The sequence below is a fragment of the Protopterus annectens genome, chromosome 15.part0 (assembly GCF_019279795.1).
Source record: "Protopterus annectens isolate FY-2018-M chromosome 15.part0, PAN1.0, whole genome shotgun sequence".
Classification (NCBI taxonomy): Eukaryota; Metazoa; Chordata; order Ceratodontiformes; family Protopteridae; genus Protopterus; species Protopterus annectens.
Window position 1 is genome coordinate 266,340,709 of NC_056749.1, and position 16,689 is coordinate 266,357,397.

General features: G+C 44.3%; 1 protein-coding gene across 1 annotated transcript in view; it reads right to left on the bottom strand.

Moving 5' to 3' along the window:
• TAF1 (TATA-box binding protein associated factor 1) overlaps positions 1–16,689 on the bottom strand; it is a 2,792,652-nt gene that overhangs the window by 2,276,568 nt on the left and 499,395 nt on the right. The window contains exon 8 of the mRNA XM_044057257.1: positions 69–281. Coding sequence (XP_043913192.1) covers positions 69–281 — 213 coding nt within the window. The remainder of the gene's footprint in view (positions 1–68; positions 282–16,689) is intronic.

Sequence of the window (16,689 nt, forward strand, 5' to 3'; positions counted from 1 at the left end):
TGTCAGAAAAAGATCAGTCTAGGCTTGTACACACAATGTAATAGGTGTCAAGTACTAAAGCACTATACCTTTTCTAGGTTTCTAGTTTCATCATGTTGCTCTTCCTTCAACTTGAATCCATAATCAAATCCTTCTCCATCTTCTGGAACACCAAGCATGTCATACCAAAGCTGAGCGGGACCGTATCGCCATTCTGTCACTTTTGGTCTTGAATCTTGTACTTTGTCTGTGTCATTGGCAGACTGAGATAGTTTGGACTCCACAGGAGCCAGCATTGTAATCTGTAACAGATCATGTTCACATCATTACTTTATGCAAATGGAATAAGAAGCCATTAAGACCATTTTCACAGAAACACTGAGTTAGCATAACCAAGCAAGTGTGTGCCATAAGTCCAGCTATTTAAGTGAAACAATATTAAAACTGAACCACAAATACACTGGCAGTATTTCCCAGCATTGCCTTCCTGAAGCAAGTAACACTTTCAGAGATTCCTTCTTTTTCAACATTACCAGAAATGTCACAACTTGTACAAATGTTCAAGCAGCACTGCTCCTTGAACATTTCATTCTGAGACATAATAAAATAATTTAACAAGTTAATAAAAAAACTGCCCTAACAAATGAAGAAAATGGGTTCCAAGTAAATGGAATGCACTAGGCACCACATAAACCCAAGAATTTGTTTATTGAAAACAGCACAAAAATGCACAACTTGCTGAAAGACATCTCAAACACAAACAAAAATATAAGCAGGCCACCACACATCTCTACCTGCAGACATTAAATGCAGAAACAAAGCTCTTGAAAAGTAGGTGCATCCAGCTAAAAATTCTGGCATCTAATTAGCATAAAGTTTGAAAACCAAGTAGTACATAACTTTTTTCACTTCCAGTAAAAATGTGGGATACAACTCAGAAGCATGTTTTAAAAAACAGTGTGTGACAGAAATGACACTATGGAGCACAGATGATATAATATCACTTATTAGACCAACACAGATTTTGGTATTCCTCAAGCTTTCGAGTTGGCTCGAGTCCTTCACAAGCAGTTACTAGACTTTGTGAATAATTCCTGGTGAAAGGGTTGGGAGGGTGGCCTAATGGTTAAGGTGTTTGCCTTGCAAACACAAGGTGCAGGGTTTGAGTCTCACAAGGGATAATTGGCTAGGCTTGAAGTGGCTCACAAGAGCAATTAGCTTAGTATGAACCCATGAACCCATGAACGGCTCATGCTACCCTTTTTCAGCAAAGGCTCAAGAAGAAAAGCTCTGGAAAAATTAAAATATTACACAAAGAACAGAATAAACACAGGTATTCAAGTACCTGCAGCTGTATTACTACCCTCCTTGCAGCCCTACTCTCTAGATTCTGGAGAAAAATCTTAAAAAATATGTCCTGTAGCAGTCTCTCCCCCATCTTCCTACCTGAACGGTGCTGCAACATCTAAAATTGTTTACCACTTCTTTCCATCTTGCTTTTAAAAACTGGATGAGCAGAAAGTCGGTGATTCTTGGCGATCTCTGACTAGGAAGTGTGAATGACCCTTCCCTGACCAATCTGTTTGCAATTTTGGTAGAAACCACCTTCAATCTTAATTCTCAACTGTTAGGCAGAATTTCTTGCTCTTAAGATGACTTGCTGAATGTGTTATCCAGGGCATAAAGAAGACTACAGCAAGCCTATCTCTGCTACATATTTAGGGTCCACTCTAGCAGTTTCTCTCCAAGACCCAAACCACCACTCTCAAGCAACATGGATAAGCAGTCTGCTCTCTCCCCCATCTGTGGTCAGTCTGACTGTATTAGATGTTCTACAGCAGTGTAAAAACTCCTTTACGCTTACTGACAGTTCACTGCTGCTATCAATTCAGAGTACCAGCTGGAAGAGATCTACGTATTTAAGAATCACAGAGACAAACTTCTCACATCAGTCCGCTATCAGTAAGCATCATAATTCCACAGCACACTACTAGGCTGAGTAGTGTGCTGTGGAATTACGCTGAGGCTGTAAAGTAAAAAAATTGTCAGAACATACACTAAAATATATCCCTCCCGCACACAAGGCAACACCTACTTCTTCACTCACGCAAACAGCAACTTCACAAAGGTTACCCAAGAGTCATTAGGGAAGTAGGCTTAAGCCAATAAGACCACTAAGTCTGTTTCCACACAAGGACATATTTCAGTCATAGGTAACTCTACTGTTAGGCTTACATAACCCACACTAACCAGACTGGAAAAGAGCAGAGTAACTGAAAGTTGCTTGCCTGGTGTCAATACATGTGATGTTACAAATGCCTTCATAAGGCTTAAGGCAAGACAAATATGAATATGACTATGACCTAGTGGTGAACCATGTGGGAGTGAATGACCTTAGGTGCAACATCTAGAGGGACATGCAGAGAAATATGATGGAACTTACTATGCAAATGTTGGAGGCAGGAAACACGCTGGTCTTGAGTAGTACCTTGGCTTCACTCAGAATGATATTTACATCCCAAGACAAGACAACTGGACTTAACTGGCTAAATAATTGGTGCCATTTTAAGGACATACAGTATGTATCAGTCTGGGATAAGACGGTAATAAGACTGTTTTGTCAGGGATGGTTTACACCTCTCATACCAAGGCTTTCACATACTAGTTAAAGCTTTACGGCTGCCATACTGCCTTTTGTTTAGGCACAGTTCCCTACTGAATATTCTTACATGACAGAGTCAAACATCATGGTGACACTAGTTAATGTTAGGAGTCTAAACAGAAAGTTGCCAGAACTTGAGGCCCTTCAGCAAATTAAACACATTCATACTTCTGTAAATGCGAGGCATGGTTTCTATGCAATGACAGCATTCCCTCTATACCAAGGTGTAAGCACCTATCATACCTTCAGACAACTGGGTTAACTATGGTGGGAGAATCTGTATTTGTTAGAAAGTACAGTTGTGTAAGTACACTCATCTTAATAGTAGATGTTCGAATGATCACAGATGCAGTAGACTTAGATAAAAAGAAGTTATGTCTTACTACAACATTCCATCTCTGTGTTGTTGATCTTCGTTCATTCATTACTGATGGGTTATTGGTTCCGTCCTCAGAACCGAGCCAGCCAAATATCAAGCTCGCGTCAGCCAAAACCTCTTGAGCCAAGGTCTTACCCAGAATGCTCTGCTCCCTGTTACCTCAGATCGAGTTTGCAAGTTGATAGACAAAAGTAGAGGCCATCTCTGGTCATAACAGAACTACAATGAAGGAGTACATGAGATCAACCAGGAACCTCCGGAGGGGGATGGAGGGTGTGAAGTAATGAATGAACGAAGATCAACAACACAGATGATATGTTATGGTAAGACTGATGTTGTTAATCTTCGTTCATTCCTTACTGATGGGACAGAGTCCCCAGCTACCTGTATCCCTGGGTGGCCCTCATGGAAGGACATTCCTGAGCACCATGGAGTCAAAAGAAGCTCTACCTCTGGAGGCCAAGTCCAATTTGTAATGAAGAATAAAGGTATAAGGTTTGGCCCAAGTCGCAGCTGAGCAAATATCATTGAGGGAAGCCTTAGCATGGAAAGCTGCTGAAGTTGCCACAGACCTTGTAGAATGTGCTTTCACTCTGTGAGGCAAGGTGACACTGTTTTTGTTGTAGATAAAGGTAATACAATTTCTCAATCATGAAGCCAATGTAACATTTGAGACAGGATGACCTTGTCTAGGTCCAGAAAAAGCCAGGAAAAGTTGGTCTGATTTATGAGTAGATTTTGTTCTGTCCAGATAAAATCGCATTTGCCTATGAACATCCAAGGAGTGCAGGCAATACTCTCCCTTGTTAGAGTGGTTAGGAAAGAACAGTAGAAGGTCAATAGAATGGTTGATAGACCGCTCTGACACAACTTTTGGTAAAAAGGAAGAATTAGTTCTCAGTGATACCCTATCCTTATGGAAGATAAGATAGGAAGGTTTGATGTACAAGGCTTGAAGTTCTGACATGCTTCTGGCCGATGTGATTGCAACCAGAAACAAAGTTTTCCAAGAGAGATATTTTACATCACATGAAGACGCATGTTCAAAGGGGGGAGCTGTTAGAGCTTGCAGAACCAATGCCAAAGCCCAGATGTTTTAAGTGGATAACCCCCTTCAAGAAAGTTTTACAGAGTCTATGTGACATAAGCGAAGAATCCTGAAAACCAATGTCGAAATTTGAAATGGCAGCTATATGCACACGAATAGTAGAGGCGGACACCCCAGAGTGGAAAAGATGTGATAAGTAATCCAAAACCGCTGAAACTGGGGCTAACAAGGGGTCTAATTGTTTATTCGCTGCCCATAAAGAAAACCTTTTCCATTTATTGAGATATATTAGCCTGGTAATCACTGGAAGTGGAGAAACCAAGCTGTCAGTTTCGGGGTTATTAGAGTGGGGTGAGTCAGACCCTGCGGATGGGAAATCAATGTTGGGGATGGATTGAGGATCCATGGTTGATCTAGCAGGTGAGGCCAGAGGAAGGGGAACAAGACTTCTCGAGGCCAATATGGAGCAATGACGATCACTTTGCTCTTCAATTGTAGTGCTTTCTTCAGAAACTGGGAGATGAGGGGAAGAGGAGGATAAGCATAAAGCTGACCCGAGGGCCAAGTGAGGACTAGAGCATCTCTCGGTGACTGTCCCTGAGGGGGAATCAGGGCAAAATAGTTGCTGCACTTGAAGTTGGTTGTGGAGGCGAATAGGTCGCAGCAGTGCTGGCCCCAGTGGTTGCAGATTCTTGCCGCTATCACAGGGTTGAGGGAGCACTGGTGAGGTTGTAGAATGCACCTGCTCAATTTGTCCACTATCACGCTGGAGCTCCCGGGAATGTGCGTTGCAATTAGAAAGCGGTTGGAAGCAATCGCCCATTGCCATATTCTCAAGGCCTCTCAGCATAACAGGTAAGATCTGGTGCCCCCTTGCTTTTTGATGTACCAGACCACTGACACGTTGTCTGACTGGATTGCAATAGTCCCTGATGGAAGGATGGAATGAAATGCTTGCAATGCTAGTAGCACCGACCTCTGTTCCAAGTGAATGATATGCAAAAGGGCCTCTGTCTCCGACCAGGTGCCTTGGACCGAGTTTCCGTGACATAGCCCCGCCCACCCCATCAGGGAGGTGTCCATGGTCACCGTGGCTTTCGGCTGATGGGGGCTGAAGGGACGAGACCATAGTTGGGGATTTCAAGATGTCCACCAGAGTAAATCTTGCTTGCATCTCTGAGTTACATTTATCTGAAAAGACAAAGGACGTTGTAGAGGGTACCACTGAGTGAGAAGTAACCACTGAAGGAGCCTCATTAACCACTGAAGGAGCCTCATGTGGAATCTGGCTAGAGGAACAATGATGATTGAGGTTGCCACTGACTCCAAGAGTTGGAGTACAGATCAAGTGGGAGATTTGTGGTGACAGAGCAGCGGTTGAACCTGTTTCCTTATTCGTTGAAGCCTGTGGTCCAGAAGAGATGCTGTACAATTTCTCATGTCCAACAATACCCCTATGAATTCCAAAGACTGAGCTGGGGTCGTGTTGGACTTCTTTCAATTTATAGTGCTTTCCAGGCATTGTGCTGTGAGAAGAGTGTACTGCAGCACTTCTTCCGGTATACGCTCGATGGGGGTGGTGAGGTGTCAGTCGTCTAGACATGGAAATGCCTGGAATCCTTGAAGTCGCAAGTGAGCAATAACCAATGCCATGCATTTGGTGAACACTCGGGGGCTGTAGAGAGACCGAAGGGCAGAGCTCGAAATTGGTAGTGACTGGCTCCTATGCAGATACGGAGGTATCTTCTTGAGCATTTGTCCATTTTTATGTGGTAATACGCATCTTGAAGATCTACAGAGCACATCCAATTGTCTTTTTCCAGGACAGGAAGGATAGACTGAAACATGACCATACAGAATTTCTCTGTTTTTACAAATGTGTTCAGTGTGCTGAGATCCAGAAAGTACAGTTTTGTACCTACCATAAATGTAGATGTTCGAGTGTACACCCTGCTGCAGTCATCCACACTTGGGTTATCCTGTCGTCAGGCGGTCCCGCAGTCGGCTGGAATTCCAAAGTCTTGTTCCTGCGTCGGTTGCTGTTGATTCTTCCCTGACGTCAGTGCGCCAGGGGTATATATAATGCATCCAACGCCATTTTCTTCAGTTTTTCTTGCCCCAGATGTCAGGTGCCCCCAAAAAGGTGGTCAGTAATTAGTACCAATTTATGAAGTCTTAGCACAAACACAAAATCCCTCCAGCTATAAGCAAATACATCAGGAAGGTTTTGTAGAGATTTAGCCAGTTAGATCAGAGGGGATGGAGGGAGGGTGTACACTCGAACATCTACATTTATGGTAGGTAAGAAACTGTACTATGTTCATCGTGTTACCCTGCTGCAATCATCACACTTGGGTAGAATCCCAAAGCTAAAGATGGGTGGAGGAGTCATAGAGGGTTAGAGGAGGCTAGAAGGCCCTGCAGAACTGCAGTGGCGAAGCCAGCTCTAGTCTTAGAGTAAAGTGGTAAGTGATGGTGTTTGGTAAAGGTGTGTACTGAACTCCAAGTTGCAGCTTCCAAAATCTCCTTGGTTGGAACCCCCCTGAGGAAGGCTGTAGATGTAGCTGTTGCCCTGGTAGAGTGGGGCCTAATGGTAGCAGGAACTGGTTTTCCATGATGGGTATAGCAAAAACAAATGCAATCTCCTATCCATTTGGAAATGGTTTGTTTTGATATAGCCTTACCTTGTGAAGCTGTAGCATAGGATACAAAGAGCTGGTCAGATTTTCTGAAAACTTTAGTTTTATCCAAGTAGTAACGAAGTTGCCTGAGAATGTCCAAGGAATGCAGGAGTCTTTCTCCTTTGTTCTGTGGATTTGGGAAGAAGGTGGGTAAGTGGATGGTTTGACTTAAAGCCACACTGGAAACCACCTTAGGCATGAAGGAAGGATTAGTTCGTAGAGAAACTCTGTCTTGATGGAAAATGAGGAAAGGTTCCACTGCCATTAGTGCCTGCAGCTCTGAAACTCTTCTAGCTGAAGTTATTGCTAGCAGCAGGGCAGTCTTCCATGATAGAAACTGTAGATCTGCACAGAAAGCTGGTTCAAAGGGAGGTAGCGTAAGTTTTTCCAGAACAAAATTGAGGTCCCATGTTGGTGTAGGTGCTCTCCTGGGGGGTCTAATGTTTTTTGCCCCTCTGAGGAACTGCCTTAGAAGTGGATGTGAAAATAAGGGTGGATCCGTGTTGTAGTGGGCTGAAATAGCTGATGCATGGATTTTAATGGAAGAAAAAGAAAGTCCTTTGTGCAACATCTCAGTTAAATACTGTAGAATCTGAGGCATGTGAGGCTGAAGTGTGTTTTGGCCTTTAGCTTGGTTCCATGCGCAAAATCTTTTCCATTTGTCCGAGTAGGCCTTCCTGGTGCTGGACCTCCTAGCTTCCAGAAGAACATCCATAACTGCTTGGGAAAGAGGAACTCGCTGTATGCTTAGTTGATTTGCCATGCAGCCAGATTTAAGGTTTTGAGCTGGCTGTGTAGAATCTGATTGTTTTGCTGTGTGAGCAAAAGAGCAATTTGTGGCAAAATCCAAGGTGGGCCCTGGGCCATATTCCTTAACAGTGGGTACCAGTGCTGGCATGGCCAGTCTGGGGCTATGAGAATCAGTTGTGGTCTCTCCTTTCTGACTTTCAAAAGCACCTTTGTGAGGACAGGCAATGGAGGGAAGGCATATACTGTCAGGTTTTTCCAACTGAATGAGAGTGCGTCCACTTTCCAAGCTTGATGGTGAAGTGCCCTTGTAAAAAATTTTGTTAGCTGATAGTTTTGGCAAACAGGTCTATGTCTGGAAGGCCCCATTTTTTAGTTATCATTGCAAATACTTTTGGATCCAGTGTCCACTTGTGGGGATCCATGATGTTTCTGCTGAGGTCGTCTGCCAATGTGTTATTTTTTCCTGGCAGGAATTGAGCTTGTAAATGAACTTGGTAAGCCAGTGCTGTGTTCCACAAGGTCACTGCTTGCCTGCATAGAGGGTAGGAGTGTGTACCCCCTTGTTTGTTTATGTACCACATTACTGTGGTGTTGTCCGTCCTTATTGTAAGTTGTCCTGGATGTAATAGGTTCTTGAAGTCTGTCAGAGCATTCTGTACAGCTAGCATCTCTTTTTGATTGATGTGCAGATTTCTTTGATCTGCAGTCCATATGCCTTGAACGCACTGTCCTGCCATGTGCGCCCCCAGGCGTAGTCCGATGCATCTGTTGTCATAGTTTGCCTGGCTGGGGGCAAGGTGAAAGGCTGACCCTGGTTGAGGTGACATGCCTTTGACCACCATAGAAACTCCTGTTGTAGGCAAGGAATGAGAGATATCATTGTGTCCAAGCTGTGGCTGTGTTGAGACCACACGCTTTTTAGGTACCACTGTAATTTCCTCATATGCAGCTTTGCAAATGGTATTAATAGTATGCAAGATGCCATGAAGCCCAAGGCCTGCAGAATTTTTCTTGCAGGGAGTAGGGTCTTTGTTGCCATTGTTTTGAAATACTGAGTCAGTTGTAGTTGTTTGTCTGGCGTCAGATAAGCCTTCTGGGCCGTTGTATTCAAGCTGGCACCCAGGAATGTCATATTTTGTGAGGGTACTAGTTTTGATTTCTTTTCATTTACTGTGCACCCCAGGCAACTTAGAAGATGTTTTACAAAAGCCAGATGTTGTAAGAGAATGTCCTTGCTTTCTGCTTGGATGAGGCAGTCGTCCAGGTATGGGTATATTTGAATTCCTCTTTGTCTGCAGTATGCAATTACTGGTGCCAGGCATTTTGTGAAGACCCTGGGTGAAGTAGATAAGCCAAAGGGCAGTGCAGAGAATTGGTAATGGGTTGAACCTGCAATGAAACGGAGGTATCTTCTGCAACTTTGTCTGATAGGGACATGCAGGTATGCCTCCTTGAGGTCCAACGTTACTAGCCATGCTTTCTTGCCCAACATGGGAAGAAGCTGCTGTAGGGGTAGCATCTTGAATTTGTGTACTTGTAAGAAGGTGTTTAGAATTGAAAGGTCCAGAATTGGTCTCCAGGCATTGTCCTTTCTTGGGACTAGAAAGAGTCTTGAGTAAAATCCTTGGCCTTGCTCTCGTGTAGGTACCAGTTGAATGGCTCATGTCCATGAGAGCTGTAATTTGTTTTTGTGCCTCTGCCCATTGATTTTGTGGCAGGTTTGGCATCCCTCTTTTCATTGGCAAGGTGTGGAAGTGGAATCTGTATCCTCGTGAAATTATGTCTAGGACCCATTTGTCCTTGGTGACAATGTGCCAGTTGTCTGAAAAAAGTGCGAGTTTTCCTCCCAAGGGAGATGCCAAGACAGTGTTGTTTGGCCGGATGAGGTGCAAGTCATTAAGTTTGCCTTCTGGTAGTTTGGGACCTGTCTTCTCCTCCCTTCTGTGTTGCAGTGCCCCATTGTCGAGGTTTGTATTGGGCTTGTTGTTGTCCTCTGCCTCTTGGACGTCTGTATTTACCCCTCTGTGGTCTGTCAGTAGCTGGAAAGGACCAATTATTAGTTGGCCAATTTCTGCTGATGCGAGGGGGCTGTATCTGTAGAAAATCTTTGACTGTCTGCATAGATTTTGCCTTATCCTCCATTTTCATTAAGACTTCTTCTGCCTTAACTCCAAATAGAACATCCTGCTGTAAGGGAGCATCTAGAAGCTTTGCTTTAACATGATCAGGCAGAGTTTGTTCCTTTAACCAAGCATGTCTACGTATAACAGACCCAGTGACAGCTGCTCTGCAGGAAGCCTCCAAAGAATCAAAACCACATTGTAAAGAATGTTTGCCCACCTGTTCAGTTGCATGCAACAGATCCTGCATTTCTTTCAATTCAGACTGCTGAGGGAGTGTGCTCATTTTTTGTTTCAGCTGAGACATTAGAAATTGCTGGTATTTTAGCATGTGAAATTGGCAATTTAGTGCTCTCATAGCTAAAGTGGCTGAGGTGTAAACCTTTTTCCCCCACCTGTCTAGTGCTCTGGAGTCCCTTTCAGAGAGTACAGGATTTTTTGCCATAGAAGCCTTAGCCCCTTTGGGACCCTGGGAGATAGTCTCTGGATCAGCAACAGGGCTTTTATAAAGGAATTTGTGGGAATCAGGCACTCTATAGTATCTGTCTGGTTTGGCTGGAGCAGGAGGCAGAGAATCTGGGTTCAAACTAGATTCTAAGTAAACATCATCCACAATGTCTAAAACTGGGGGGATGGCAAGTGGTCTGTGCTAGGGGAGTAAAAGAAACTCTCTGAGCCTTTTCTTTGAGTCAGAGTAGTCCTGACCTTCCCAGTGAAAATGTTCCCTCATAGTGTGTAAAGTTTCCCCAAAGGAATAGTCTTCAGGAGGAGAAGCTGAGGGAATAGAATCCTCAGCATCAGAATCTTCATAAGGGGAGAAGGAGTAATCTTGGTCCTCAGAGGAGCCTGAGGAAATAGACACTTGATCAGAGGAGGCATAATCTTCCTCTTGTCTAGGCCTTTTGTCGGGTGGGGGTTGGGAACCCCTGATTAAAGAGATCAAATCTTCAGCCATTTTAAGCATCTGTTTCTTAGGAATGGGGCCTTGAACTGGAGACTGAAGTGCAGTATTTTTAGGTTTAATAGGAGTTTTAAGCTTAGGATACGTTTGTATGGTGAGCGTCGTCGGTCTGAAGACGCCTTCAGAAACCGAAGGTGTTTCTGCAGCACCGGCATCTCTTTCTGCAGAGTCGTCGGTAGGGGCTAAACAAAATGGCTGCGTCGGCCTAGCGCTCTCCGCCAAAGGCTCCAAAGCGATCTCGGGTTCCAAATCTGCGGTAGTCAGGGGCTGCGTCGGAGCCTCACTGAAGACCGGTGAACCGGAGACCGGTCCAGCCAAGGCCTCGGAGTCTGGCTTGGGTCTAGGCTGCCTGTCCTTATCCTTGTGTTTTTTGTGCATGCCGGTAGTTGGTTGCTCCGATGGCATTGTGCAGTTAAATTTTCTACCGAAGTAGTGTCGTGCAAAATCAAAGCGTCTTTTGATAGCACGCTTATTAAACCTAGCACAAAAACGACAACCAGTGACGTCGTGGTCTGGGCCTAGGCAAGGTATGCAGTAAGAATGAAAATCCTTATGAGGTATTTGCTTCCCACAAGAAATACAATTGTTAACTTTTTCTGACATCAGTCTGAGGCAAGAAAAGTTTCCCCAATGGGGTACTTAGCTTTATTGAAGACTTCGGATCTGAAATTCGACTTCGAAAATCTCAGGAGTTGGCCGACCGGCACTTGCGAACTGCTTCTGCTTCGGGTACCACGCGGCAAGAAAGACTGAAGAAAATGGCATCGGATGCATTATATATACCCCTGGCGCACTGACATCAGGGAAGAAGCGACAGCAACCGACGCCGGACCAAGACTTTGGAATTCCGGCCGACTGCGGGACCGCCTGACGACAGGATAACCCAAGTGTGATGACTGCAGCAGGGTAACACGATGAACATCTGGTCTCAAGTCCCCTGTCTTTTTTGGCACTAAAAAGAACCCTGAGTAAAAAATGGATCCTATCTGGTCTGGGGGGACCGTCTGGATGAATCTTTTGTGTAGCAGCTTCTGGATTTCGTGTGCTGCAGTTCCGCTTTGACTGGGTGGAACGTTGGGTAATACTCTGGATGAGAATGGACAAAGATGGAAGAGGATGTGATAGCCTCTAGATATTATCCGTTGTACCCAAGAGTCAGTGGTTATATTTTGCAAGCAGCGGGGGTACAAAGAAGAACGACCCCCATCCGCTTCCAGAGGTGAGCAGTCGGGCAATGCTTCAGGAGCGCTGATAGGGTTAGCCAGAGAAAGTATCTCGGGAACCCCGGTTTCGCAGACCTCCTCTTCCCCAAAAGGGGCGTGTTCCACTGGAGTTTCCCCCTCTGCCTCTGGTATAAACAGCACACCAAAAAACAAGGGGGATGGAGGGAGGGAATGGCTACTGCAGCAGTGATCATTCGAAAATCTACTGCTATGGGTAAGTTTACTTACACAGTTGCACCATGATCAACAAATTGATAACTGCTGCAGTAGCCTTAGCTATATGGGTAGAATACCTTACCTTAATACATTTGGGAGGTGAAAGGACAAGGATCTAGGAGCTAATGAAGAATGATCCTAGCAAAGCCTGATCGACACACAAAGAAGGAATTGTAATACCTTGTAAATGTATGTATATAGAACCAAATTGTTGCTTTTAGAATACTTTTAGAATCCTACCTTTTCCAAAAAGCCATAAATGAAGCAGAGGCCCTAGCAGAGTGGGCCTTTAGCCTGCTTGGAATACTTTTGTTGTGGTGAGTATAACAAAAAGTGAAAGACAGGACCATTTGGAAATCGTCTGTTTTGACAATGGCTGTCCCTTCTTACCATCACAAGAAATGAACTGACACTAAGATCTGAAAGATTTAGTTCTGTCACCATAGTACCCGAGTGGTCTGTGGACATCAATGGTATGGAGCATCTTTTCTCCCTCATTTAGAGGTTCAGCAAAGAAACAAGGAAATAGACACTTTACCTTAAAGGAAAAGTACAGTTGTGTACACTTACCATAAATGCAGATATTAGAGTGTATTCACTGTTGTAGTCATTACATTTGGGGTAATCTGCTGGCAGGTTGCCCTCAGTCGGCCTGAATTCCAAAGTCTTGGGTCCTGCGTCGGTTGCTGTTCTCTCTTCTATGACGTCAGGTCGTCAGGGGTATAAAACATGCAGCCAACACCATTTTCTTTAGTTTTTCTTGCCCCCGATAGGTAGCAATATTTTATATGTATATATATATATATATATATATATATATATATATATATATATATATATCTATACAAACATACAAATACATGTATCAATGTAAACTTTACTTTCATCTACAAGCAAATACACCACATAGGTTGTAGAAGATAGTGAAGGAAAGATAAACTTCAGAAAAACAGCGGGATGGTGGGACGGTAACCTGGACTGCAACAGTGAATACACTCGAACATCTACATTTATGCTAAGTGTACACAACTGTACTATGTTATTCGTGTTTCACTGTTGCAGTCATTACATTTGGGTAAAATCCCAAAGCTATGGTTGGGAGGCTGGAGCTAAATAGCATTAGGTGCAGCTATAAGGCCCTGCAGCACTGCAGTGGCAAAGCCTGCCCTGGACTTAGAGTAGAGAGGCAAATGGTAATGCTTTGTAAAGGTGTGAACAAAACTCCAAGTAGTAGCCTCTAGAATGTCTTTGGTTGGTACTCCTCTGAGGAGGGCTGCTGAAGTAGCTGCAGCTCTGGTGGAATGAGGCCTAATGCCCTTGGGCACAGGTTTACCATGGTGTAAGCAACAGAAATGGATGCAGTAGCTTATCCACTTTGAAATTGTCTGCTTTGAAATAGTCTTTCCTTCTGATCCTGCAGCACATGACACTAGTAATTGCTCAGTTTTTCTTAGAGCTTTAGTCCTGCTCAAGTAGAATCTTAGCTGTCTGTGTACGTCTAAGGAATGCAGAATTCTCTCCCCTTTGTCCTGCGGACTTGGATAAAAAGTTGGCAGATGAATTGTATGGTTAAGAGCCAAACTGGAAACCACCTTAGGCATAAAAGTAGGATTTGTCCTCAGAGACACCCTGTCCAGGTAAAATATGATAAAAGGCTCTACAGCCATGAGGGCCTGTAGCTCTGAAACTCTTCTTGCTGAAGTAATTGCTAGTAACAGAGCTGTCTTCCATGATAAGACCTTTACATCAGCGGTAGCAGCTGGTTCAAATGGAGGCAGGGTGAGCTTTTCAACACATAATTGAGGTCCCATGCAGGTAATGGTGATCTTCTAGGGGGCCTTACATTTTTGACACCTCTAAGATACTGCTTTAATAAAGGATGAGAAAAGATTGGTGGCTCTGTGTTGTAATGAGCTGAAATGGCAGAGGCATGAAGTTTGATTGATGAGAAAGATAGGCCTTTGTCAAGCATCTCAGTTAAGTATTGTAATATCTGAGTTATATTTGGTTCTGCTGTATCAGTTCCTTGTGCTTGATTCCAAGCAAAGAATCTCTAACACTTGTCAGCATAAGATTTTCTAGTACTAGGCCTTCTGGCTTCCAAAATGACATCCATCACAGCTTTACTGAGAGTTGTTGTTTGTATGATTACATGATTAGCCATGCTGCCAGGTTTAGAGTCTGTAGTTGATTGTGCAGGATCTGATTGTTTTGCTGGGGCAGTAGTTATGGTCTTTGAGGCAAGGTCCATGCTGGGTATTGAGGCAAGTTCCTTAGGATTGGGTACCAGTATTGGTGGGGCCAGTCCGGGGCAATTAATATCATCTTTGGCTTCTCTTGTCTGACTTTTAGGAGGACCTTGGGTAGAAGAGGCAGAGGAGGAAAGGCGTAAACTGATAGGTTTTTCCAACTGAAGGATAGGGCGTCCACTTTCCATGCTTGTCTGTCATAAGTCCTTGTGCAGAATCTTTTCAATTGATAATTTTGAGGAGAGGCAAATAGATCTATGTCTGGGCTCCCCCATTTCCCTGTTATCATGCTGAAGACTTGTGGATTTAGTTTCCACTTGTGAGGATCCATAAGGTTTCTGCTTAAATCGTCTGCCAGAGTGTTCTGTTTTCCTGGCAGGAATTGAGCTTGAAGATGTATATGGTAGGTCAAAGCTGTGTCCCACAGTGCCATGGCTAATCTGCAAAGGGGGTATGAGTGTGTGCCCCCTTGCTTGTTTATATACCACATGACTGTGGTGTTGTCCATCTTTATCAGTAGTTGTCCTGGATGAAGTAAGTCCTTGAAGGTTGTTAGGGCATTTTGAACAGCTAGCATCTCTTTCTGGTTGTATAAAACCCGCTTTGGAGCGGCTTTGCTCATAGCGCAGCATCGGGCAGCTCCGCTTAATTGGGTTTAAACCATTCTCGGCTCCACAAAATCTGCTCTTCACTTTTTCCCTTAGAACTGATCTAGTTCTCATAATAAACACCCTATTCCTACTCTAAAGCCTGGCACTTGCTCACTAAAGCAATTATATAAGTCAGCACTAAAAAATTAAAAGCACTACACCCTCACAAACTCCCCTTGAGTACCTTGTTCCCCAGTGGCCCTTTTTTTCAATTATAAAGGCATTCCCAATACTAGTCTAGCGTGTCCAAAGTTCAGTTGTCAATCTCCTCTCCGGTCCAGCTGGTGAATCTGGGAATCTTGAGGCAATGTTACAACTGCCTCATGTACACAGACAACCCTCTCCTCCTCCCAACAAATTCCAACACATGTGAGAGATGCAACAATATAGCCAAACTGGAGGCTAAGCTCTCTCAACTCAGTACTGGCATAACCAGTCAGGAGGAGAAGGAAACTACAATTCCAGTCTCACATAGACCTACCACGACAGCAAACCAAACACAAACACACAAAAACATACTCGGAGGCTCTAAATAAAAATCTGCCTAAGCAGCAGAGACCTCTAAAGCAGACACCCAAGCAACCGCTACCCCAAAACAAAACACGTGCAACACATAGCCCACAAAGCCAGTGTGCCGAACATTCACAGCCCTTAAGGCTAAACAACACACCTGATACACTTGTAATCGGTAACTCTATCATCAGGCACACTGACGTCCCGCTCACTAGGCTGAACAAGAAGGTCACGGTGAGCTGCCTGTCGGGCGCTAGGATCCGCCACATAACTCAAGCACTCAGGTCACTCCAAGTTAAGTACAAATATGACTCAGTCATTGTCCATGCTGGTGTGAATGACCTGAGACATACCTCCCTGGACTACATGAAAAGAGACATAGAGGAGCTCTCTGAGCATGTAGCCCAGGCCGGTATGACCCTGACCTTGAGTAGCATCTTACCCTCACCAAGAATGATGCCACAATATGAAGACAAGATGATCAATTTCAACAATTGGCTTAAGTATTGATGTCATTCAAAGGGGATCCAATGCCGGTCAGCCTGGGATGACATGCTCGACAAGCCACGATGCTTCACTAGGGATGGCTTGCACCTGTCACACCTGGGCTTTCGGATATTGGCAAAGGCTCTTGCCACCCCCATAGTGCCTTTTTTAGGCAAGGCTCAAAAGACAAACCCACCTCCATAGGTATCACAAGGGATAAGAAACTAAGAGTAATGCTACTCAACGCCAGAAGTCTAAACCTCAAGATGCACGCACTCAAAACTCTCCTTAGCATGGAGAACATCGATATCTGTGCAGTAACAGAAACCTGGTTCAAGGCTCCCGAGAGCACCCCAGCACTACCAGGTTATACCTCATACCATGCTTTTCGGCCCCAAAACTTAGACCAAATGACAAAAGGAGGGGGAGTATCAATATTCGTCAAAGATACCCACACCTCCAGGTTGGTGGCACAGCACGAAGCATCAGAGACTATCCATGTGCAACTAACAGTGGGTAAAACTGCCTTCCAGTTTATAGCCTGCTACAGACCACCCTCCCAAACCCAGGAATCCCACTCGGCCTTCCTGAAAACACTGGAAAATATGAAGGTCTCGCCAAACACCATTATATTGGGCAACTTCAACTACCCAAACATAGACTGGGAGCATTACTCTAGCTCAAACACCCTAGCCCAAAGGTTCCTAGAATTTATAAACTCAAATGCTATGGAACAACTTGTTACCACTCCCATAAGAGGGGAAAACATACT